The following is a 27,559-nucleotide window of genomic DNA, read 5'->3' on the forward strand; positions in this document are numbered from 1 at the left end:
TACATATTTTTGTAAGAGAAAAGAACATGCTATTTTTAATCTGTCACTTATTCTCGGTCTTAACTAGCAACTTGGTTATATTTTATTTTGATGCACTTTACTGGTAAAATTCAGCTACTTACGACAAGAATAAGTTCTTGTCCTCTTGTTTAATATATTCAGTTTGCATAATGAAATTAACTTAAAACTCACCCTGACAGAAATGGGTATCAATGGCCTTGAAACCAGGGCTTTTCTACAATTCCACAGCTGTGAAACTGATGGAGAAAGAGCGGAATCCTCCGCAGAAACAAGCTAAAGCTGAAAGAGAAAAACCTTTACTAGCTCCTCACAAAACCAAGCCTGATTTTAAAATGTTAACTATTCCCTCCTACTAAGGCATTGTGGTCATTCTGAAATACCGAAATATATAAGACCAGTAAAAATTTCTGTGTTTGTCTACATATTCACATTAAAACTACCAGCGGCAGTTTTAATCTACTATCACTGCATGAGCTCCTTAGCTCAGAAGATAGAGGGAAAATTTATCGGCTGCTACTAATAAGATATAAAAAATGAAGACCTCCTTATATTTTCAAGAAAGTAAGGGAGAAAGAAGGATTAAAAAGGAACAAAAATTAGCTGTGGATCTGCACCTCAGGTAAACCTCAAATGCCTGGAATGACAAAAATCTCATGAACTAGGATTTTGATCATTATTACACTGAAGGGCTGAAAACTCATCTGTGTTCTGTCTACAGGGGGGAAAATATAGTAGGAAACCATCTTTCAGGATAGTAAGGGGAACGATGTCATTATAGAAGAGCAAAAATAGTTTTTAAAGTCCCATTTACTTTCGCACAAGGTAACTCCAAAGTGGGTAGGAACAAGCCCTGTGTGGTGCTCCATTAAGTGTGCCTTAATAAAGAAAACAAATGGAGGTATAGTCTTGTCAGTCACTATTTTACAAATGGGGAAAGGAAGGAATAAAAGGGTTATGTGGATAATCCAATAAATATTAGAAATAGGAATGCTATCTCTAAGCCTGAAAAAAGGCTAGTAAAGTAGGCCTCAAATGAACATTAACCTTTAGCAATGTAGAAAATGACCAGTATTCACTAATAATATCCCTTAAATCATTAGATTCAAAAGCATATCTATAATCTTAAACCGTATCTTAGAATAATCTTAAAATGGCAAATCTATGGGACTCATTTCAAATTATTTTACCATTAGGCAAAAACACTTAAGAACAACTTGTAACTAGAGCTATGTTCATATTTCTAACTAACATACCAGAACACAGTAGCTCCCTCCCCTTCTTTCTGTAACAAAGCTAAAGAACAATGGCTCAGCCTAAGCATCCAATTTGTTACAATATTGAAACGGTACTCTCAACAGCATACAGAACAGGGAATGCTAAAGCACCATGTAAAGTAAGTCCTTCCTTGGTTTAACAAATCTACTTTAACTTAACCAAGTAGTAAAATAACATTTTCTATTTCTACCTATATTATACATTCACTGAAAGCTAAACAATATACAGGAGTTGATTCCACAGCCATGGAATTGAGAAAAGCCAGGAAGTGACACTGAAAAAATAAAAGAGTACTCTCAAGTATTAACCACCACCACCAAATGAGATAAGGTTAGCCAGTAGAATTGTTGCACTAAATCATTATCTATATTATTGGTTGATATCAATATCAGAACCTACAGGAAGCTAATTATATGACTGAATCTTTTTTCCTGAGTAATATTTATACATAACGTTAAAACTTTTCTGATCTAAGATATGTAACATAACTAGCTGATTTCAAGATCTCAGAGTATAACTTTGTATAAATTATTACATTCATTTCATTTTGACTCAAAAAGTCTCTTTAGAACATTAACCTTGGGATAATCTAACAGCCAAAAGCATATTTTTAAGGACTTCTTGATTGCACCTAAAAGCAAATATTTGTATAGATTTATGCTTTCATTAGAATCTGTTCTTTAGTGACTCGAGTTATAGCAACTTTCCAATTTTCAATCCTTCAGTGGTCCACAGTGAAAATTTATTTGCGCTGACTTTATTGATGAATGTGGAAAAACTTTATGCAATGAGTTTATCAAAGTGTATAAGAATAACTTTGTCCTAAAGTTAAATCAAAATAGTTTTCTTCTACAAGAAATAAGAATGTTCTCTGCTGATCCATTTTAGCTAAAACAAATGAATTTCATTCTTTAAATAATTTAACACGGTCATCCATAGTAATCCTTTTTATTTTAGAAATAAAAACTTGGAGAACAAGTAAATAGACTATAACTAGTCTATTGGGCTATAAACTTAGGGTGACTCAATAACTGGACCAAGCAAACTGCAATTCATAATTCTCTAAATACAAATCCATGGGCCCTCACAGATAATCTAATTTTCAGAAAATAATTCCTATGTTTAATATTTTGGGTTTGTTTATCCACTCCTGGAAAGTTACATATTTGTATTATGTATCTTTCATATTTTTACTTTGTCAAAAGTAATTTCTCATAATTGGAGTCCATGAATGGATTAAGGCGACATGATCTGGTAGAAATGTCTGATTAGTGTGAACAATCAGTAGCCCCCTTAAACCATCCATCCATCACCTTGCGCTTCTGTTGGGCATAGCTCGTGCTATATTGGCCAGCAGCTCTGCGGGCTTCCTCTTCATGCTCTTGAATTTGCTGTTGTAAGAGAATGAGCTCACCAAGCAGACCCTGCCATGAGTTTACAATGAGGAGAAGAGGAAAATTGGGGAGGAGAACAATGTTAAACCAAAGGGCACAAGCAAGGAACAGATGTAAATTAGGGAGGAATGAATAGCTTATAACAAAAATGGAAACTCATTTATGTACCTGTAGAGCCACTGTATATAATTGGGCTCTGTACCACATTTCCATTTTTCCCCTCAGTAAAATTAGATGTCTCAGAAATATAAAACAGCACAGTTTAAAAAGTGAAAAGGAAAATGCAGTAGGTGATTGTTTGCTGAATAAAACAAGCCAGATATATAATATCAACATGTAGTAAAACCCAGACTAACTGGAATGCTCAAGGAAGGTGGTGCCGTAGTTAACTAAATTTCCTAGTAACAGGAAAATCAACAAAACAAATACTTCAACCCTTATTTTTGAATGGCCAATATGAACTAGTGTATACTCCTGACTTGATACACATGGAGCAAAAAAACAAAACATTTTTTGAACAGTGTTGATCTTTCAGGCCTAAATCTTTTAATTCTCAACCATAATTCTAATAGGACTGAAAGAGATACATAAGGGCTTATTTACTTATTAAATTATTATTCTTAAATATTTTTTCTTGATATCTGATGTCTTCCATTAAAGATTACAGTCCCTCAAAACAATTTGAGTTTTTGAGCATCAAGTTAATCAAGGTTTTACATTAGTGCATATATTTTACATGCCTATACACACAAGCTTATTTGACTAAAATTTAGGGTTCTTTTTTTTGCAAATTAAAAAATAATGTTTTAGGTACTGTTTTAATTTTATACATGAAGGTTTGACTGAATTTTCACTTTTTATGAGCTGTTTTGACATTAAGTAAAAATAGCTTCTCAGAAAACAACCAAGACTATATCGATTACTAAAGCGAAAGCATTATAAAAGAACATAGTTAAGATATGGAGATAATATAGTTATTATGAAACTTAAAAATGAAACAAAACCCAGTTTGGACCTATGCACAAAACAATCATCATTTCTATGTTTAAAATTCATTCCATTTAATAATCACGAAAGGTTAATCTGGTGCAATTTTTACCACTCACAATGTATTCACATGTAGCACGATACTAAAATACATGTTATTTTCAGTACAGTATTTTTAATTGCTGGCCTATTAGATAATTGACCTCGAGAAATGTGGGAGAAAAGACAACTAAGAATTGACAATGTCAAAGCCTAATATTTTCTCAATTAGAAACCCTAAAAAGGTAAAGTTCCAGTGAATGAGGTGACTATTTAATTTGCACAAGAACAGCATTCCGGGAGAAACATAGGCTCAATTTTTACCAAGTTATAAAAATAAAAGGAGTTAGGAAAACTAATACTCATTAAAATAATCTAAATTAAGAGTTTCAAATAGCTTCAGAACTTTTTAAAATAACTGCCAAAAATATTTTGTTTTGTATACGATTAGCAAGCCTCTTAAAATAAAATACTAGTTAACATTACATTCAAATTTTAATTAGTAGACTCACCCAGAGGCTTACTTTATATAACCCAAAGACTTACATAAACAAAAAAATTTTTCAGAAAAGAAGTAAATACAAACAGAAAAGCTAGTAGTATAGGAAAGCATTTCAAATTAAGGGAAAGTATTACCATATAATTTGGGGGATTTTTACTTTGTTTGATTCTTAGTTTTAATACACTAGGCTATGATCATTGCCAACAAAAACAAACTGGGTTGACTTACTATAAATCAAAGGATGAAACTAGTTGATATTTCTGCCTGACAAGTAAGAGAACATCAAAGTGGCAAGTAACATAACTGAAATTTCAAGGTTTCCAAATTCATTAGTACAAAATATATGTTTATAAAAACCTGCAGTTATCTTTAAAGATATATCTTTTAAATAATACTTTTATGGTCATTGATGAATCTATCAAAGAAAGACAATCACACAACAATTCCCTTTTAAAGAAGCCTTCCTTTGTTGGCTTATACAGTAGTGTACCTGTGCTTTAATTAACATACCACCAGTATTCTAATTTATAAAATGCCAAAGCAGTGAGAAAATACCCCACGTTTCTTAACTGTGCTGGTCTATCACATACTCGATTCTTTTCCTATTTATGGCTTAAACACCCCTCCCTACTCCATTGCTTATATCTGTATACAAACAGTATGGTATATATATACTCTAATATCTGTCACATTACAAGAAAACATCCTCTTTCTAGTGACACCTCACTTTCCTTCCAAGTCTGTACTGAAGCACTATTATGTGAAGATAGTTGAAATTAACCGTTACCTCCCGAAAAAAGTAGGAAGAGAACAAGAATTAGACACAAAAAAAGCTATTTACTCTATACTATATGACTAAAGGAGGTTACCCTTACCCAATTTTAGGCATCAAATCTTACCCTAATTACCAAGGGATGGGATATACAGCTTCTAAGCTAAGGCCATGTGGAATAAGGAAGAGGAAGAAATATGTGCACCTGTTGTGCTAGATACACTCCTTAAATGGACAAAACATATTTTTTCAATAAATAGTTTCCCAAACTCAGACATTTTTCTCTCAAGAAATAGCACATATTTTTTAAATGATATATTGTATGTAAAATATAATAACTATTGTAAATAACAATAAAGAGTTATTATAAACAACTATAGATGATATACTCTCAACATCTCCTGGCTATCGTCAATTTGACACTGCAGCTCTCATAGTCTCATATTTCATGTACAATGTTCTCAGTTTTTAAAAGAAAATTATGTCAGATCAAGAAAATTAACGATAACTCCAGAAACCAAAATGTCAACTGAAAATGCTGCGATAACCTAAAAGTTAGGTTCTAACAAACCTAATGAGTTAGGAAAGATTTAAAATAATGTTGCAATTATAAATCATTCATATGTGAGAAAATTTAAATACTATATTTTTAACAGTATTATAAAAATTTACTATAGTGCAGGGCCCTATCCTGTTTGCTTTCACACCTAAGCACCTAAACCAAGGTCTGACACATTAGATGTGTTATAGCCAGCACCTAGAGCAGGGCTTAGTTCATGGTTGTTGCTTAAATAAATCAAATTACAACCTACTTTTACCTAATAATGCAAAGTTTCTAGCATATAATCCAAATTGGGTTTCGTAAAAAATGCTTATTCTCTAAATAAGCCATGCATCAACCCTACAATCCATTTTCCCATTTTTCACAATCCTCAGAACAGACTCCATAGAAATTAAGGAGAGGAATTTAACCAAAAATGCTAATACGCTGTTATCTCATGAAATAATTCAAAGTGTAAGATAATAATGATCATCGTCATCATTATCATTAAAATCCTAACACTCAATATTTATTTAGCTTTATTACATGCCCATCTTCTGCTAATGGGCTTTACATAATCCTCACAACAAACCTATCAGGTCGAACTGCCCCTTTTACAGGAGAGGAAACGAGAAAGAACTTGTCCAAAGTCATGCAGCTCAGAAAGCAGGAAGGGCAGGATCTGAACGCAGGCAGTGTGACTTCAAAGTCTGCACCTAATATCATCTCATTAGCACTATGGTCTCACTATTTTCAAAGCGCCTTCGAGCCATCAGGTTCCATTTACCTTTTTTTTTTCTTTTTTTTTTAGTGAGGAAGATCAGCCCTGAGCTAACATCCATGCTAATCCTCCTCTTTTTGCTGAGGAAGACTGGCTCTGAGCTAACATCTATTGCCAATCCTCCTCCTTTTTTTTTCCCGCCAAAGCCCCAGTAGATAGTTGTATGTCATAGTTGCACATCCTTCTAGTTGCTGTACGTGGGACGCCGCCTTAGCATGGCCGGAGAAGCAGTGTGTCAGTGCACGCCCGGGATCCGAACCTGGGCCGCCAGTAGCGGAGCGCGAGCACTTAACTGCTAAGCGACGGGGCCGGCCCTCAGTTTACATTTAAAACAGGAAAATGGTAATATTCCAATACACTGAAAAGCATATTTAAATTACTCTTTAAAGAAGGAGTTGGCCAACTATGGTGGGCTATCTGAGTAGCCCACAGAGACCTTAATGCCTACAAACCTAAAACAATTACTGTCCAGCCCTTTAAAAGTCTGCCAACCCCTGCTTTATTAGTTTTAAAAGTAATCTGGGTCCAGAAAAGAACTTTAAGAAAGTGAAGACTTCTTTCCCTTTCCATTCAAAAAATATTCCTAGCCACTTTTCAAATTTGAATAATTCTGCTATTTGATTAGCTAAAAAGAAACATTTTCCTATTTTTTCCCTCCCAGTAATACATAATTCCGCTCAGAATATTTATAGCAAACTGAAAAATGTTTATTATTGGTCATCAGAAGGAAAAACATCTTCCTACTTGGATTATTTAACTTGTTCCAATTCAGAAATACCATATCCTATTTTACTATTTGGATAGTTTCTACAAATAACAATTTTAAGAGACGAACAAATCAGTCTATTACCAATAGTTGTTATCAATATTACAATTTCTACCAAATCCCGTGTTCTAAATTATTACCTAAAAACAGTGTTATGTACACAGTATATACTTAATGTTTCTTAAATGACATAAAAGTGCAGTGTGCTTATTATTAAGAAATAAAATAAGGTTGCCTGTTTTGCCATTCCATTTTCCTCCTGCAGATCCTCCCTTCTTGTCTTCCTCTGATCCCTCTACTTTTCATCTACTACACTCCAAGACACAAGTGGTTTGGCTTGCTGGCTAAGAATCTAACCAAGTACAGTTGCTAGTTGTTAGCTGCTCAGGAAACTTAAGTTTCCTGTATCCGTGGTTACCTGATGGTGCTGGTTGTGAGAATTCATCTTGCCACAGTTACTACATTATTTGTTGCATGAGGAATCCCAGAAATGTCAATTGTACGTAAGCAACACGGCTTCCTTACAATTCAGAACATCAAGTACATGTACTATCTCCCCATTCCTGTTCCCCTCAATGGTTGCCAAACATTGAAGGCCAAGGGAAATTCACAGGTAATCAGAACAAAAAGACATATTATATAAAATCTTTGGACTCACTTTTGTTGGCATCAATCTAATTTACTTACTTTAAATTAGCCTTTCTTCTACTGAGCTAAATCAACTAATTTTGCTAAGATCTCAGCACTATTCTAGGTGCTTTAAGGACAGAGATTCTGTGATAGAAATAGCTCATTAAATAGTAAGAATGCAAGCCAAAGTAAATAGTGTTTCATACGGCAAGTGTTTTAAACACTGAGAGTATAATTAATGGAACTAAAATGGTGATGGAAAGCTTCACGAAGGTGACAACTGAGCTGGGCTTTAGGGATGAGTGGAAATTAGGCAGAGCAAAGCAAAGAGAGAAATTTCAGGTGGGAGGTGCAACATAAGTAAAGCCACACAAATAAGAAGTGGAATAACATGGAAAGGAAGAGTATTAATGTATTACTGTTTAATAATTATATTTAAAACAGTAATACCATTTTTCATGATTTGGACTTTTAAGAGGTCCTTCGAATAATTTCTATAAATTATAAATGTGCTTGTAACCTACAGAATGACCATGTAACCTTCAGAATGACCATATTCTTTACTTCTGTGAGATGTTTACAACTAATCAGAAGGATGATAGAACAAAAGCAAAGATAATAAAATGTCTCATTTAGAAAATTAATTTTCACCAGAACACAACAATCTTACTGAATCTAAAAATGGAGATGCACTAAGTGGTCTTGTCACCTATATATATTATGACCAATATACAGAAATCTGCTGATTTACAAATCAGATGAGTCCATTAATTTACAAAAGCAGGCTCACACTCCTATTCCCAATGTCTCTTCAGGTAGTTCTGAAGGTCTCTAGGTCTCAAGAACATTATTTAGTTCACACCAAGGGCTCTAATATTTTTATCCAGTGGACACAAGTTTTAAAATTTCTAATTAACAAAAAGCACTCACTAAAAAGTGGTTTCAGCATTTTTCTATTTTTATTTATCAAAGATACATATCAGAACTTTTGATCAACATAACATAAATAACTACTGTCCACAAACTGAATGGATATAAATCCAGGCAAAATCAAAGAAACCTGATGTTTAGTTAGCCCATGCAGCATTATGTGGAAATATATGCTTTTTGAAGACCTCAATTCAACTTTCCACATCACCTAAAGTCTAGTGACTCCAGACTGGGAACCACAGGTAATCAGACCATGTTGTTCATTTCGTCTAACCCAAGTCAAACAATCTGTTATCTATGTTCCCTCAACTCTCCGTCACCTCCATTTCAGTCGACATTGAAAAGTCCTAACTGTTCCTCTACTCGGCAGCACTTCTCCAGATGTGTTCTCCTATTAGAAAGGACAAATCTTTTTTTCAGTTCTAGTTGTAGAAATGTTTTTTGTTTTTTTTTTTTTTTTTTGTGAGGAAGATCAGCCCTGAGCTAACATCCATGCCAATCCTCCTCTTCTTGCTGAGGAAGACTGGTCCTGGGCTAACATCTGTGCCTATCTTCCTCCACTTTATCTGGGTCGCCGCCACAGCATGGCTTGATAAGCAGTGCGTCTGTGCATGCCCGGAATCCGAACCTGGGCCGCCAGCAGTGGAGCGCATGCACTTAACTGCTACACAACAGAGCTGGCCCTGTAGAAATGTTTTTATTACGTGTGTGTGTGTGTGTGTGTGTGTGTGTGTGTGTGTGTGGAAGATCAGCCCTGAGCTAGCATCCATGCTAATCCTCCTCTTTTTGCTGAGGAAGACTGGCCCTGGGCTAACATCTATTGCCAATCCTCCTCCTTTGCGCGCCCGGGATCCGAACCCCGGGCCGCCAGTAGCGGAGCACGCACACTTAACCGTTCAGCCACGGGGCCCGGTCCTTTTATTATTACTTCTTAAAAATCTGATTCACATTTAGTTTTACATTTCTAGCAGAAATCTAGCCAGAAACTTCGGTACAAACCGGACAACCATTAAGCTAAGGCATGACTGCTTCAAACCCTGAACACCATTTTAAATCTGGGGCTCTCAGACACCAGGCTGAACCAATCAAAAAGGTATCAGCTAAACTCTAAATTATTGTCCCTGATTATTGCCCGCATTTTCAAACTTGATTTTTAGAGTAATTTCAAAAAGTCTAAGGCTAAGCTAAGGTCTCTCCCTCCACGCTAGAATAAACCATCGATTTGTAGACAGTTTATCTGCATCTTATCTGAATGGTTTATTATTCTTAAGTATCACAAGCCTTGAAAACATACTGCTGCATATTAATAGAATTTAAAACCATTAGTTGAGGCTGGAAATACTTTTTCTGTATAGTAAATTTTTACAATTATAGCAAATTGTAGCAAATTTTAGCATTTTCTACAATTCGATTTAGCCTGTAATGAAAGCAGCTTAACTATAACTCTAGATTTAGTATTTATAACAAATAGTTGGAAATAATAATTTGTGAGTTTTTAATGGACAAGATAATCACTATAATTAAGAAAAAGTCAAAAAGGCATTTATCTTCAAACAAGCAAAGGAGTAAATTATAAAATAAAGCAATAAATTTACTTTCATGTCTATTGTATAAAATAAATTCTGTAAATATAATTAAATTCCTAGAGATCCATTCTCTTGCTTCCTCTATATTGCAGAGCTTCTGACCACTTATTGATTAGTCATTTATCACCTGAGCAGGATTTTAAGGGAATTATCTAAGTCAGGCCCTGAAACAGGTTTCTCATTCACCTAAGCAATCCTAGGCTATATCAGAGAAGAGCAGATGTACAGACCTCCCCTAACCTATCTAGGCAACAAGAAATCTTGTTACTCGAAAACCACACTACAGTACCTGTAACAGAGGCTCCCCCTTCCCACTAGATTAGCTCCTCTCTGCACAGTAAGTCTACCTACATTAAGGGCCAAGGCCTTGGCTCAAAAGCTGTGCATAATAGGTCAATTTCTATTTCAACTTTTCTCCAGAGTAGCATGAATAATAAAGGATGTCCCTTGGTTAAAATAATGCCAATGGAAAAGATATCAGAAAAAGTCAAGTTGAGAGACAAATACACACACACACATACACATTTTGAAATATGTTTTCTCCAAAAGATCAAATTAAAAGGCAAAAGAAAAAAAATCTCTTGAAATATAATTAAAACTTGGAATATCATGTAAAATGTTCAACGGTGAAGGACAGGGAGAGAGATGGAAACTTACACATAGGAATTATTTTCTTCCTGCTTCTCAAATAAAGCTAAAATTATTTCCCTTCAATATATTGAAACCATAATAATCTTCACTATAAAAGTTAAATATTCCATATTTAATTTAAAATGTTCATAGAATTTTTTTCCAAGATCTATTGATCTAGATATTATTTTTTAAAAACCTTTCAAGGAATCAGTTATCTTACCAATTCCGAAAGATGAAAAAAGTGAGGACTAAGAAAATGTCAGGTTAACATATGAATATAAATACAGAGCAATGTATACGTTATTTTACATCAGTAATTCTCCTAATAACTTCCACACAGATTTTGTTAATGCATGTGTTGAAACTGACATACCCTACATAATCCCATACATAATTTTGTTGACTATCAAACTAACAGAATCAATTTATCCCCTAATAACCCACTTCCTATTCCCTTGATATTTCCCCTAAGTATATGCCATGAAACATTAGTCCCTAGAAGATATTTCAAGGAAAAAGGGTTCTGTTGCTAAATAAATCTGGAAAACTCTGTACACTTGACTTCTCTTGGAGATTCACAATACACAGGAGTATATTAAGGTCTGAGAAATCCTAGGGAAAAGAAAAGAAGCCTGTTTATTTTATTTTTACCAGTTTCTCCCTCACATATTTAACAACAAAAACCTTTGTTGAGGACAATCCTTGCAACTAATATTTCAAAGAACACATCTGAAGGAAATGTGTTTCTCCAATTATATTTCCAGAACTGCTGCACAATATCTTGCATTTTGTACCAGGATTAGTAACAATACCTCTATGTCGCTGCTTTTATATTTGCTCCTCAGATGTTACCATTTCAAAATCTTCCAGGTAGGTCAAAACTTCTTAATATCTTTCAAGACTACCTACGTGAAGAATTCGCCTTTATATTTACCTTCCTATAATGCTTGTCACTTTCAGATCCAGGATCAGTTGCTCTAAATGCGGTTTCTCCAGGTGAACCTTAAAGATAAACATGGAGTCCTTTAAATTCTCCAGTGATGTCAACAGTCTAAACTAAATTCCAAATTATGTCTAGGCAATTAAAAGGTAAATGGATTTTTTAGAGCAAAAAAAAAAATCACTTTTTGGAAAAGTATGCTTATTTTAAGGAACATACTGGTAACCTATGCAGAAAATTAAAAAACATTATAACACGTTTAACCTATTTTTTAAAATGTCACTGAAAATTGCAATAAAAAAATAGGACAATCTTTGATAAGGATTACTTTACATGAGAGTACTTACAGTTTGGCCATATACCACTGCCATTACAGACTACATACAGTAAAAAAATAAATTTAACATGTCAACTATGACAGGACAGATGAGACAAACTAAAATTACTTTTCATTTCAATTATCAAAAACAGATCAATTTCAAGAAAATATTTTGGTTAAGCAAACTTCCTTCTTAAAATACATATTTAGGAACTTTAGTTTTACCACAACGTAATTATTTTATTATTTCCATCTAAAGAAGAATGAATTTGCCCAATGTAGTTCTGGGGTTTTAAAATTCAGCATAAGCAGCATTATAAATTTGGTCTGCAATTTTATTTGCAACTAGTTTATTAGAAGCATTTAAAAGGCATGTTAAGGTCAGCAAAAATGTCTGTTTACACACCTAACAAGAGAAGTAGGTCAGAAGCTCCTATGACTTCACTAACCAATTTGTGACCTGTGAAAAATCAGCAAAAAGGGAAATAAAAACATAAAATTTAACAGGAATGAGCAAACAAAGATGTCTGAGATCTCAGATTTATATCATGATAGGGCAGTAATTGGGCAAATACACCAGGATCAACCTTAGTAAATTCTACTCATTATGCTCCATCATAATTAAATTTTTTTTAAATCACTAAATTGGCTCTAACCAATTATGAAAAGCAAACACATAGGAAGTCTCATCTACTTGTCAAGAACAAGTGATATTTTTTCCCTCACTGACTAAAGACTAAAGCCAGGTTTAAGTTCTTGCAAATTTTCATTTTATTGGGCTAAACAAAAATTAAAATCACTGCACAAAACTTAAGTGTTAACCTTTTTTCCACAAACCTCTTTTTCATTTGTACTAAATGTTTTCATTCAAAAGATGGGAATAAACAAATGAATACATCTAATTATTTTTCTTCTATGGTTCCTGATATTTTAAATGAGATCAAATAGGTCCTTCCTTACCTGTGGTGAAAAAGTCCTTCAATAAGCTGAGGTTTTCAACAATCTTGTCAAAGTCAGGTGCCAACTTTGCAAGGTCCTCTGAATTAGGAAGAGCTTTTCTAATTTTCTCTGGAGAAAACAAACAAAAAACATACATATTCTAAAAATAAAAATTTGACTATTAAAACATTCATAAAATTTAAATAATCATCATATATAAATTTAAATTAAAAAATCCATTTTACTCCCTATTACAACTACAACTGCTACATATATCTGAAACAATGTGTTATGCTGATTTCTATAAGCCATGACATTTTTTTAAAAAGATTCACCAAACATATGGCTTAGATGGATACTTTTGATTTATAAGTTAAATGCCTTGAGACAGAAGCACTGGGTTAACAATGTTAACACTGGACTAGAATCAGAAGTCCTTTCTGGGAGGAAATCACAGCAAAGAGAAAAAGAATCAAAGAAAAAAGAGAAAAACATCACTTACAGCACCTAGCCTGAACTAAAAAAATGTGATAAAAACCCAGTTCAAGCTCAAGAACAGAATTCCATTCCTTTTCTCCTTCCTTTCTTAGTCTCTAAGAAGATTTATATGTGTTACCAACTGGAAATAAATGGCTAAGAGCCCAATGCAAGCTTTTATTTTATTTTTGCTAGCTTTATTTATAGAATGGTCAAAGTATTTATTTTTGTTTAGAAACACTCAACAAATTTGTCAACGTCTGGTACAACTTTGCAGCATCTCCTGAATTAGGAAAGGCCTTTCTAATTTTCTCTGAAAAAGACCAGAACACATAAATATTCTCAAAATAAGAATATACGTCAGGTACTATTCTAAGTGCTATAAGAGCATTAACTTGTTTAATCTTCAATAGTAAGTCTACAAAATAGCTATCATCAACCCCATTTTACAGATGAGGAACTGAGGCACAGAGGTGATGGAACTGGACCTGAGCACACAGCAAAGAAGTGGGAGAGTCAGGGGTTTAAGCCTAGGCAGTCTAGCTTCAGAATCCAGGCTCTCAGCCACTGCTGTGGTATTGGCAAAAAAAAAATTAGCTCTCCTCATGAATATTAGATAAATAATTTGAAAGAGTGCTTTTCCTGCAAATGCCTTTGTCAATGCAGCATGGTTTATCTTTAAGAAAGTATTGTGAATAAGTGCATGTAGAGATTAATTCCACCCCCATATACGCCTAAACTAAGAAATTAGACAAAGTCTAAAAAACCAGACTGAGGAAAATAATTTCATCCAAAAATAAAAAAACAATAAAAAAGATCACCACGACTTACTGGCAATCACAGCTATCAAATACACTTTTTTCTCATCTACCTCTTATTAGAAAAGGGGGACAGTGGCTGACAATGGGGAGAAATTACTCTGGACACTAGCAGATTTTTAAGGAACCTGGTTACAAAAGACAGAGGTAACCAAGGTATCCAATCAAAAAGAGCTAGTTAGGTGGGTCATGATTCATCTGTTCTGGGTGACACACAACACTGAACACGATGCTTGGGAAGGCCGCTTGGCAGTATGGAAAATGCTGACAAATGTGTATAGCAGCAAAAGACAAGATACCGAAGTATATGTTCACTATGACCATATAATTTTTAAAAAGGAAACTAAAATATTAACCACATACACAGAATAGGTACAATTAAAAGAAAATGCTCCATACGGAAAGCAGCGGCTGTGTTCAAGTGATGGACTAGTGAATATCTTTTTCCTTACAAATTTTTTCTTTGATATTCTATTATTTTTATCATTAAAATAAAACTGCTAAACATTAAACTCATGAGTTAAAAAACTATCTCCACACAACTATTTCTTTTTGCTAAATATATGACCAAAAAAAGTATTTTAATATTGATGATACAAACCTAAATCAATATACTCATCAATCTCCCACACAATGTCAGGCACAATCCATTTATAGTCACTAAGGTCAGGTATCATATCTTTCCACTGATCGAAAGTCTAAAAGATAAGAAAGAATGCCAATCAAATGCTCTGAATGTCATATAAAAATACCAAGAAAAACTATTTTAATTTATTTAATTAAAACATGCTAATCTACTAAGAACGATATATTATGTTCAAAACTTTGAGAAACAAAGCAGCCTGAGCTCTTCTAAAAACAAATTAGGCAAGTATATAAAACATGCAAATGTTCCCTTACTAAATATGGAAAATGTAAAAATTCAAAATATACTCCTATTTCAAACAGGTTTCATGATTTGCCTTTAAACGACACTGTGGAAGAGAAGGCAGGCAGACCAAGGGTTAGGACCTTGTCTCTGGTCCCAGAGCTGCCAAGAAGGGGTGCGTGAGCAAGCCACTTAACTTTCCTGTCCGTGCTACTAAATGGCAAAGCTGAAAATCAAACCTGCGTGCTCTCACTCCCAGTCCAGTGCTCCCTCCCCAGGCCATTTTTATCTCCTACAATTATAGCTAAAATTCAGATGTTCCTATCAGCATCATAAGACAATTTAACACATAGTAGAGACACAATAAATGTTTGAACATCCAATTATATTCTACTGCACTAAAGAAAAATGATTTACACTACAAAACCTTAAAATAATCATGCTGGAGTAATTGGAAATGTAGTAGGAAAGTTAAACTCACCTTTTTGGCTGTATAGCCACCCCCAACGGCAGATCCTAGTATGAGATATCGAAGTTTTAAGAGTCTTGCAGCTAACCTCGCTGGCCAAAAATTCCTGCGGGGCTGGTAGCCATATTTAATTGGAGAAAGTTTCAATTTACGTAAAGGAAGGTTAGTTAGAGAGGAGAACTGCTGAAACGATGTCCTGAGTTGGGGTCTTTGAAGCTTTAAGGTAGGATGATGTGAATGATAGATACTTCGGGAAACCAGATGCAGTTTCTGTAGTGATAAGCTTCCTTTCATTCCAGAGCTATGTTTCACTAAGGACTGGCAGACTTCACTGAAAGAAAAACAGTATGGGAGAAAGATCAGACAGGGTACCAACGCAAAGACAGTGATACAGAAAGAGCAATATACTACAGGGAAAGCACGTGGGACCAACCACACTATGTCACTCAATAGCTCACAGTTATAACCATTTACCAGGCACTCCCGCAGCATGCGCGACCTCATTTAAGCCTGTTAATAATCCTATGATGAAAGTACTAGTCCTATCCCCATTTTACCAACGAGGAAAAGGTGGCACAGAGACATAAGCAACTTGCCTAAGTGCACACCGATAGAAGGAGTAAAGGTGGGACTCTAGAGCCTGTTCTCTGATTTACCGTACATGGGCTATGATCCTGGGCCCAGGAATTGACATCGGAAAGAAAAAGGTGGGGACTTATTTTATTAACTACTATTCACTGTAAGTAAAAGCTGAAACAAAATGCATGCAAACTTTTGCTTTCAAGCACAAAAATTCCAGCAGTTTAGAACAGCTGTTCTTTGCCCTCTCATCTATGGCTCATAATCCTGAGATAGCCCAGGGATGGAAATTAAGGAAAAATCATTAACATCCTCAGGCACATGGCTCCCCAGAAAAGTGAAAGTAGCAAAAACAAAAAAACAAAAAGAGAACAGAATCTAAATGTGCACATTACTGTCTGAGCTCTTCCCTCTTTTTCCTGGCAGAGAATGAAAGCATACCACCACCAAGCATATGCCTGATTTATCTTATTCAACACACATTCATAGAGCTTACTATGGGCCAGGCCTGGTTCTAAGCATCTTTCAAATATTAACTCATTTAATTACACCGGACTAGAAACTTCTTAAGTAAAAGGAACCAAAGAACACAGAACAATGTTGTGAAGAAGGATAGTGGGGTGAAAAGCGGTACCTAAGTGCCAGGTGTTATGCTAGACGTTTTCACAAATGCTACCATTTACCCTCAGAAAAACCCAGTAAGGTAACTATCCTTATTTTACCTATTTGCTTTTTAAACTGTGTCTTGCCTAAGGTAGAATGACTAGTAAACGCAAGAAGAGGGACTGAAACTCAGGTCAGTCTGACAATACAGGCCAAATTCCTTCTACAAGAGATACCAGTGGGTAGAGTGTGGGAAGCAGTAGATGCATAAACAGGTGCAGCCCCAGAGAGGAGGCTGAGGTGACATTCTGGAGCACCTGCCACCTGCTCTGGAACCCTGAGGATAACACTGGGCCTTGCTCTGATTCAAAACTCTATAGGAACCCTCCAACTGAGGAAACCTGAGAAAAATGGGACTTAATAGTAGGAGAAAAACACACTGCAGGTTTAGGCACACTGCTCATTTACAATTCTACATGTAAGGGTCCTTCTGGTCCCCAAGACATTTATCTTCTTTTTAGAAGTTGGTAAACATTCTGTACATTTTTTTAAAGCTCTGCTTCCAAGATAAATCATAATTTCCCTCATCTTATAGAAAGTTTGTCTTCTTTTATTAACCAGGAAATTAAATTCACCTGACCTCAAACTCAGCAACTATAAAAAGCAAAGTCAACCTAGCCTCAAAATGGACTCTGCCCCAGTGATCATACACACGTGAAAATTAATAACAAATGCCTCCATGTCAAAGGAGCAGTAGAGACAGTTAAGTGGTACAAGAGTTCACAGGGAAGCAAGCTTCATTGCTTACTAGCTGTGCAATCAAGGGCAGATTATAAATTTACCAAAGCCTCAGTTTTTTAATTTGTTAAAATGAGATAACAGCTACATCAGAGAGTTATTGTCAATAATCACTAATTCAAGTATTTTACTCTCGAACCATAATCCCCTTTGACTACAACAATCTTTGACCCTATTGAGACAACCACATTATTGATACTTCTATCTTCTCCTTATCTATTAGTCTCCATCTTATCTATTTACCCACTTACCCACCTTAGAATTCCCTCGTCCATAGTTTCAATAACTCTTCTGCAAATACTCTAGACGCCCTTGGTCTCTGGCTTTTTGTTTCACTTGTCTGGCAAAAAACAAACCCTGGATGAACCTTATTATCACTTTTCTCCCTGCCTGTACCAAGGAAATGAAGCACTACTGAAGAAAATCACACCCAACTGGACAGACACCTCACCGAGGCCCTCAAGACTGCGTGACAATCTTACTTCACCTCTCTTATCAATTCATTCTTCCACTCCCCGCTAGGACTATTTCAGATGTTCTCTGACCTCCCACATCTCCCCATCCTTCCTCCAACCCTCAGTAGATGACCTTGCTCCCAACTTCACGGAGAAAATGGAAGTCATCAGAGGAAACATGCTGTTCACCTACTGCATCTACACCCTCCTCTTCTAGCTCCCCCTCTTCCCACCACCCCTGTAAGATTACAGCAAGTAGTCCTCCTCCCTTTAAAGGCGAATCTCTCTGTTTGAAATTCTCTTTCCTCCTGCCTTTTCAGGGATCACTATTAAAGTCTCTCTCATCTTAAAGGAGAGAGGGAAAAAGACCCTATTGCCCTGCTCTCACTAATCTATGAAAAGCCAAACCAACCTGATTTCCATTTGTGTGTCACTTTAGTAAACAGCTCTTAACAAGTGCCCAGAAAGCTTCCAAAGGGCATTTGTTTTTTCAATTCTCATTCTACCTCTCTCAGCGATATTGGACAGTGTTGACACCTCCTCACTGTAGGAACTCCCTCTTCCCTGGGCAGTCTCTAGCTTACTCGTACCTCACTGGCCACTCCGTTTCAGTCACCTCCTTCCCAACTATCTTTTATTTTTTATTTTATTTTTTTTACTGCAGTAACAATAGCTTATAACATTGTATAAATTTCAGGTTTACATCATTATACTTCTATTTCTGCATAGATTACATCATGTTCACCACCCAAAGACTAATTACAATCCATCACCACACACATGTGCCTAATCATTCCTTTCGCCCCCCTCCCTCCACCCTTCCCCTTCCCCACCACCAATCTACTCACTGTTGGGAGTTATCAGGCTTAGATCTAAACCCACTTCTCTTCTTACTCTACACACTCTTGCTAGGCAATCTTATCCACATCCATTTCCTCAATTACCATCTACATACCCATGTTCTCACACTTATGTCTAATACAAATAGTTAAGTTCCAGATCCTTGTGTCCAACTGCCTCCTCAACATCAGCACTTAGACGTGAATAAAGTACCTCAAATTCAAGATGTCCAAAACCACGCCAGCTCTTCTTCTCCTCCCCCAAACCCTGCCCCTCCTCCAGTACTCCCTCTCTCAGGGAATGGCACGAGCACCTATCCAGTTACATAAGCCACGAACTTGGGGATCACGCTCGATAGCTCCCTCACCCTCAAGGTCTGTGAATTCTACTTCCAACAGAGATCTCAAATCTTCCACTTCTCCCATCTCCACTACCACCATTCCTTACCTGGGCTGCTACAACAGTATGTATGTACCAAGGTGTTCTCCACACCACAACCAGAGCACTCTTCTGAAATGTAAATCTGATCACTGCCACTCACCTGCATAAATCTCTTACATGTCTCCCCCTGCATTTAGAATAAAATCCAAATTCCCGGTCTATGAAGCCCTACATAAGCCTGGTCCCTGCCTTTCTCCCTCACATCCGAGCTCCGCCCAGACCAGTTTTCATCTAGTTCCTTGATTGTGCCATACTCCTTCCCACCTCAAGGCTTTGATACCCACTGTTCTTGGACAAACTCTTCTACCTACTTAACTCCTGTTACTCCTGTTAACTCCTGTCACAAGTGGTTTCACCTCAAGCATTCTCTCCTCTCCCTGAACCTTTACTGTAATTCAACTGCCCCTGCTACAGTTCTTGGCTCCCTGTACTTTTTCTTCAGTGCTTATAAAATTTGTATTACATAATAACGCATATCTCGCTTTATTGCATGTCACTTTATTGCACTTCACTGATACTGCGTTTCTCATAAATTGAAGATTTGTGGCAACACTGCATCGAGCAAGTCTATTGGCGCCACTTTTCCAACAGCATTTGCTCACTTCATGTCCCTGTGTCACATTTTGGTAATTTTCGCAATATTTCAAACTTGTTCATTATTATTATATTTGCTATGGTGATCTGTGATCAGTGATCTTTGATGCTCCTATTGTAGTTGTTTTGGGGCACCACAAACCACACCCATATAAGATGGAGAACTTGATAAATGTTGTGTGTGTTTTGACTGCTCCCCCATCTCTCTCCCTCTCCTTGGGCCTCTCTGTTCCCTGAGACACAACAATATTGAAATTAGGCCAATGAATAGCCTCATAATGGCCTCTAAGTGTTCAAGCGAAAGGAAGAGTTGCACGTCTCTCCCTTTAAAGCAGAAGCTAGAAATGATTAAGCTTAGTGAGGAAGGCATGTTGAAAGCCGAGACAGGCCGAAAGCTAGGCCTCTTATGCCAAACAGTTAGCCAAGTTGTGAACGCAAAGGAAAAGTTCTTGAAGGAAATTAAAAGTGCTACTCCAGTGAACACACAAATGATAAGAAAGAGAAACAGCCTTGTTGCTGATATGCAGAAAGTTTTAGTGGTCTAGATAGAAGACCAAACCAGCCACAACATTTCCTTAAGCCAAAGCCTAATTCAGAGCAAGGCCCTAATTCTCTTCAATTCTGTGAAGCCTGAAAGAGATGAGGAAGCTGCAGAAGAAAAGTTTAAAGCTAGCAGAGGTTGGTTCATGAGGTTTAAGGAAAGAAGCCATTTCCATAACATAAAAGTGCGAGGTGAAGCAGCAAGTGCTGAAATAGAAGCTATAGCAAGTTATCCAGAAGATCTAGCTAAGATAATCAAGGTGGCTACACTAAACAACAGATTTTCAATGTAGACAAAACAGTCCAATATTGGAAGACGTCATCCAGGAGTCAATGCCTGGCTTCAAAGCTTCAGAGGACAGGCCTGACTCTTGTGAGGCGCTAATGCAGCTGGTGACATTAAAATGAAGCCAATGTTCATTTACCATTCTGAAAGTCCTAGGGCCCTTAAGAATTATGTTAAATCTACTCTGCCTGTGCTCTATGAATGGAAAAACAAAGAATGGATAACAGCACATCTGTTTACAACATGGTCTACTGAATATTTTAAGCCCACTGTTGAGACCTACTGCTAAGAAAAGATTCCTTTCAAAGTACTACTGCTCATCGACAATGTACCTGGTCACTCAAGCCCTCTGATGGAGATGTACAACGAGATTAATGTTGTTTTCATGGCTGCTAACACAACATGCATTTTGTAACCCATGGATCAAGGAGTAATTTCAACTTTCAAATCTTATTATTTAAGAAATACATTTCATAAGGCTATAGCTGCCATCGATAGTGATTCCTCTGATGGATCTGGGCAAAGTAAATTGAAAACCTTCTAGAAAGGATTCACCATTCTAGATGCCATTAAGAACACTCGTGATTCATGGGCAAAGCTCAAAATATCAACATTAACAGGAGTTTGGAAGAAGTTGATTCCAACCCTCATGGATGACTTTGAGGGGTTCAAGACTTCAGTGGAGGAAGTAACTGCAGATGCGGTAGAAGCAGGAAGAGAACTTGAATTAGAAGTGGAGCCTGAAGATGTGACTGAATTGCTGCAATCTCACGACAAAACTTTAACAGATGAGGAGTTGCTTCTTATGGATGAGCAAAGAAAGTGGTTTCTTGAGATGGAATCCACTCCTAGTAAAGATGATATGAAGGCTGTTGAAATGACCACAAAGTATTTAGAATATTAAATAAATTTAATTGATAAAGCAGCAGCAGGGTTTGAGAGGACTGACTCCAATTTTGAAAGTTCTGCTGTGGGTAAAATGCTATCAAACAGCATCACATACTACAGAGAAATCGTTGATGAAAGGAAGAGTCCATCAAGGCAGCAAACTTCACTGATGTCTTATCTTAAGAAATTGTCACAGCCACCCCAACCTTCAGCAACCACCACCCTGATCAGTCAGCAGCCATCGACATCAAGGCAAGACCCTCCACCAACAAAAAAATTAGGACTGGCTGAAGGCTCAGATGATAGTTAGCATTTCTTAGCAATAGTATTTTTTAATTAAGGAGTGTACATTGTTTTTTAAACATAATGCTATTGAACACTTAGACTACAGTACAGTGTAAACAACTTTTATATGCACTGGGAAACCAAAAAATTCATGTGACTTGCTTTATTGTGATATTTGCTTTATTGCGGTGGTCTGGAACTGAACCTGCAATATCTCTGAAGTATGCCTGTAGTGTCATTATTGAACTAATGTTTGTCTCTACCAGCAAACTGCAATCTTCATAAGGCCAGGATCCTGTCTATTTTGCTTACCATTGTATTTCTAAAGCCTAGCCCATTAATTGCACTAACCACCACTAATGTATGAATGAATAGTCTTTTAACCCTCAAAAGTTATTTGCTTTTTTAGAACGAGTTAAACCAGGGGCCAGCCCCATTGCGTAGTGGTTGGGTTGGCTGCGCTCCGCTTTGGCGGCCCGGGGTTTGGGGGTTCAGACCTACGTCCCTTCTCAGCCATGCTGTGGCGGCAACCCACATACAAAGTAGAGGAAGACTGGCACAGATGTTAGCTCAGGGCTAATCTTCCTCAAGCAAAAGAAAAGAGGAAGATTGGTAGCAGATGTTAGCTCAGGGCGAATCTTTCTCAAAACAAAAAAAAAAGGAGTTAAACCAAATATATATCCAAACAACTGAACCCAGGCCTGAGTGGTCATATCCCTAAGATGTTTTGGCTTTTTATTACTTCTTTCCTCTTTTACTTCTAAACTCCTAAAATTCCTCTTCCCACAATGGTGGCAGCAATAGCTGTGGGTGGGGGCAGGGGCAGGGATAGACCGTATGGTAGTCCAAGTCAGGAACCACACGTAAAATGTTCTTCAATTAGTCCCCTGGTAGAAGACAACTGACTCAAGGCACAATCCTAGTACATGGAAGGGTATCTTCAAGAATTACTTCTAGAGCTTCTAATTCACGATGGTGCTCATAGAGGAGAGACTATTTCTCAGAACAGGGTCCTCTTGAGACACAAGTAAGAGAGTGAAAAGAAGAGAAGAAATTGAGATTTACTGAAGCACCATCTGGGGAAAGGCTGCTTGGGTCACTCTCTGCCCCATTCCAATGTAGCTAAGTGTCAGCAGCAACACTTGCCCCTAGGCTGAGCAATCTGGCAGGGAAGAGCTAAGGCCCCAGAGTGTGTGTATATGTGTGTGTGTGTGTGTGTGTCGGGGGGTGGTTCTTCCCAGAGTGAACCCCAACAATACTGACATTCGTAACAAGATCAGATGACCTGCCCATTCTCTAAAAGCCCTAAAATGAAGCCTGCTAGATTTACATCATACACCTAAAACAGTCTGCTAAGTCAGCCTTCTCTTCAGGGGTAACCCACACAAGGCATCTATGTCAATCATTAGTCCTTCATGGTTAAATATGATTAGATAACCAGACTCTTGTAGAAAACCAGAAATGAGGACCAAGATAAACAACATTATTAATCCTAGAAAAAGCAGAGATATGAAATTCTAATTAATATTCACAGGTGGCTTTCTAAAGGTATTGTAGATATAAAATAAAAGCAGATTGTTATTAAAAATAGCAACCAAAGAACAATGCAAAATTTTAGAATTAAACATGTCTGTTAAGAGTTTAATAAATGTTAAAAAGGAGTTCGTGGAAATTAAAGCCGTAATGGCCAATATAAAAAAAAAAAAAGAATAGCAACACCAGAAAATGAATTAAGGAAATTCTCTGAATTTAGAAGATAAAAAAGGTGGAAAAAGAGAAAAGTTAAGTGACTCAGAGAAATGGCATCCAAAGTGGGGGTGGGGGGTGGGGTGTGGGTGTGTGTGGAATGAATCCCAAACGATGCACAAAATGATCCACTGGGATTCGGAAAGAAAGTACCAAAGCTTCTAGATAGACTATTTTTTGTATCTCATCCTTCAAGATTATGCTAGCATAGATGTATAATGTAAATAATTAGTACAGAGGTACATACGTATATAATTTAAAAATAAGTGTGCATATACACATTTTGTTTTACATGCATACTTTTGTTTTTACCAGTTGATGGGTACAGATCATATTTTGGAAATCACAAACATACAGGATCAATCTAAGACCAATATTCATCTAAAAAGAAAAAGAACGGGAAAAATGAAAGGAAGAAAATAAAGAAATCAAAGAAAAACTTCCCAGAACTAAAGATTCTTTTTAACAGAAAGGCCCACAGAGTACCAAGCCAGATGAGTAGGGAGGAAAAAGACCCACACCTGGATAAAGCCTTGAGCAATTTAAGCTAAGGCCAAGATCCTAAAAGCTTCCAAGAAGGGAAAAACAGGATACATACAAACATGCAACAATCAGATTGTCTTGATAGTTTGTATTAGTAACAAAGGATACTAGAAAAAAATGTAGTAATGCCTTCATAGTTTTGAAAGAAAAAGATTTTGAATATAGACTTCTGTATTCAGCCAAACTAAAAATCAAATGTGATGCAAAACAAGTCTTTTTTCCCCCCAGAAATCATCTCTCACCTACCATCTCTTTTACCCTATATATGGTTACATAACATGTAATTCTTTTTTCAATCATTTTACATTTATTGCACTTAAATAAATGTTGGTCATTGGTCTTTTTACATGTCTATGAGCATGTATTGGATATGCCAAAAAATGTTTATGTTCTCATCTATTAAAAAATAGGAATTTAAATGTACTCCTTCAGAACATGCAGAGGAACTACAGCAAAAGACAAATTCCAGAGCTTGGGGCTTCTGACCTTCCACATCTCTACTTCTGCAGGTACCTAAACTGTGCTATCAATATAAGACAGTGTTAAGCCATGATTCTATGGCATCCTTAGTAACTTTAGAAACAATTTAGGCCAACAGCATACAATTGAATAAACAAGTATCAGTTATCAATCAGTTTGTTTTTAAACTCAATTTTTAAAGTTTTTCCTATATCTCTTACTTGCTCCGAAGTATGCTAGTTTCTGCAATCTTTTCTCTTTTTTATTTAAAGAAAATTAGATATGTTTCCGCAGTAAACACTGAGGAGTAGAAATAAAAAGGTTGTAAATACCTTACTTCAGTACTAATGACTGTGGATTTACTCATAAATTAAAATTCCATGGAATTAGAAATAATTCATTATTCTAGTTGACTCAAACTATAACTATTGTATGCCATCCAGTTCTGAATTTAGACTCAAGTTAACCTTCATAAAACGGATTCCATTCCTTATAAACACCAGAAATTATCTACACCATTTAAAACGTTCCGAAAAAAATTCAAGACAGGTGTCTAGAAGTTAATTCAGGAAAACCACGTTTTTCCAACCTTGAATGATGCATATTACTTCTTATCAAATGCCTGCAACGAGTTAAACCTGAAGGCATCTAAAGATATTAGAACACAACTACGTGTAAAGATAAAGTAAAATTTAATCATATTAAAATGCATATAGTAACCCATAGAAATGAAAAGACTTCTACGATTTTTCTTCTTAGGATTACACCAGGCCAGGACAACAGTAACAGTGTGATTAGACAGATGGTGCCACATTCACCAGTTGGTATCCAAAAGCAGGTCCCCCTCCTTAAACATTCTAAAAAGCTGCTATTAAGAGGGTATCTCTAATCACCATCTCTGACACCGTATGCGTCACTGCTCCAGATCTGACTCCAAATCATGTTCACTCAGCGGACTAGGGAAAGAGACAGAGTCCCTTTCACCCCAGGAGACGAGCGAGAGTACCTGCAAGAGCAATGTACGCCTGGCGTGGAGGGAGAAGATCACGACTGTGCGAGTTAAGAGAGACGCAGAGGCGGTGACACATGGATAGAGCCAGAGACCAGGGAGGGAGAGGGCAAAAACAAGAAGCAACCAGAGACGGAGATAACAGCAAGGACAGAAGGGTGAAAGGGGCAGGGACAAAAGGACAATAGAGACAGGCCAAGACTGAAAGGCGCCCAGAATCTTCGAGTGGCACAGAACAGGGATAAGGGCCAGTACTGGAACCGGCACCTCAGGTAAGCCCAGCCAGGGCTCCTGTCACTCCAGGTCCTGAAAAATATCCCGGAATCCTCCAACCGCCCTCCACCTGGCCTGAGAGTTATCTGCACATTCTGGAGGTAGTGATGGGACAACTGGAGGCCTCAGAAATAACGGAGCCAAGTCAGAGCCCGCACTCACCAGGCCACGGCGGCCCGGCGTAGTCGCCACATCCCGCCAGGGAGGAGGTCACACAGGCGCCGAGACGGCCACGCCGGAGCCCCGATGTCAGCTCCAGTCCGGCTCCCGTTCCAAGGATGACCCAGGAAGAGGCGCTCGGCAACAAGGGCACAGTGTAGCCACTGCGGCCCTCTCAATGGCGCATGGACTTCCGCGAGAGCCCGCCCGGCACCCGTACTCAGTCCGTCAAGAAAACCACCACCCCGCCCTTTCTAGGCGGGCAGCGCAAACGGTCCGTGGAGGACTCGCGCATGCGCTCAGAGCCTCTAGAGAGGCCGGATATATTCCTCCTGCCCGCACCGCGGCCCGCCGTCTTTGTTTCCGGGTTGTAGTTCTGATTTCGTGCCTCCCAAGTTAAAGACTTGGAGGGTGGAGAGCTGGAGACTTGAGCAGGGACAGGTAGAGTGGAGGGCGTGAAATCCGGATTGATAGTCTCACTGGGTGGTGCCAATTTAACAAAATTTAGGTATTGAGGGATTGGGGAAGGCTAGCAAGTACAAAATGAGTATAGTAATAGAGTAATAGAAAAATGAAAACCAGCGGTTGCTCCTTTACCCCACTCTGGTTCAGTGTCTTTGTTTACAAATCACTTTCATATCCTAGAACAGGCTTGGGAGAAGGAGGAGGAGTCATGGACAGGTTCAATGACTTAGAACCTCTGAAGGTCAGATCTGCAAGGGGCTTAGATCAATTAGCCCAGCTAGCTATGGGTTTGGAATAACCTTATGCAGTTTATAAAGGCATCAAAAATGATTTGGTTCATTCGCTCTTTAACTAGCTTTCATCTGGCTTTTAATTTGTTGAGTCAAGGTCTCCAGCAATTCCGTTATTACCAGTGGGCACCGACCCCTCGGCATTCAGCTCAGAATGTTGGGTGCTCAGCACTCTCCTCCTTAGTCAGCTTTCCTTTGTTGGCTTTCAAGACATCACTTTCTCCTTTTTCTCCTGGAGCTGCTGCTCCCCAGCCTCCTTTGCTGGTTCCCCCTCCTCATCCAAACCTCTCAATGTTGAAAGGTCCCAGATCTCAGAGATCTGGGCCCCTTCCTTTCTCTATCTTCATTCTCTCCCTCAGTAATCTAAGTCACTTCTATGGCTTTAAATACCCTTTTTCCTTCCAACTCTTTATCATTTTATGTTTTATGAGGAAACTGGGGCCCATAAAAGGGATGTGCCTTGTGAAAGGCAGTGAAGTCAATTAGTGGCATAGCCAGGACCAAAGTCAAAGGACCCTGTGTCCCCTCTTCTCTTCAAGGGCACCACCTTCACACATGCAAAGCATAAAGAAAATTCCTTTCCCCTTAATCATCAAAATCCTAGGTCAGTATCCATCCA

The 27,559-nt window shown here is 37.4% G+C and overlaps 1 protein-coding gene across 4 annotated transcripts in view; it reads right to left on the reverse strand.

The window, feature by feature from the left end:
* The window catches only part of OPA1 (OPA1 mitochondrial dynamin like GTPase), an 87,670-nt gene extending 61,290 nt beyond the window's left edge, over nt 1–26,380 (reverse strand). The window contains exons 1-7 of one of the 4 annotated variants that reach the window (XM_058556100.1): nt 26,189–26,380; nt 15,700–16,018; nt 14,952–15,048; nt 13,077–13,184; nt 12,523–12,576; nt 11,792–11,859; nt 2,610–2,720 (exon numbers count right to left, since the gene is read on the reverse strand). In XM_058556100.1, coding sequence (XP_058412083.1) covers nt 2,610–2,720; nt 11,792–11,859; nt 12,523–12,576; nt 13,077–13,184; nt 14,952–15,048; nt 15,700–16,018; nt 26,189–26,220 — 789 coding nt within the window. In that variant the 5' untranslated portion in view covers nt 26,221–26,380. The remainder of the gene's footprint in view (nt 1–2,609; nt 2,721–11,791; nt 11,860–12,522; nt 12,577–13,076; nt 13,185–14,951; nt 15,049–15,699; nt 16,019–26,188) is intronic. The other 3 variants (XM_058556101.1, XM_058556102.1, XM_058556105.1) reach the window with 3 other exon arrangements.
* Between the last annotated feature and the right edge of the window lie 1,179 nt (nt 26,381–27,559).

This window comes from Diceros bicornis, chromosome 15 (assembly GCF_020826845.1).
Source record: "Diceros bicornis minor isolate mBicDic1 chromosome 15, mDicBic1.mat.cur, whole genome shotgun sequence".
Classification (NCBI taxonomy): Eukaryota; Metazoa; Chordata; class Mammalia; order Perissodactyla; family Rhinocerotidae; genus Diceros; species Diceros bicornis.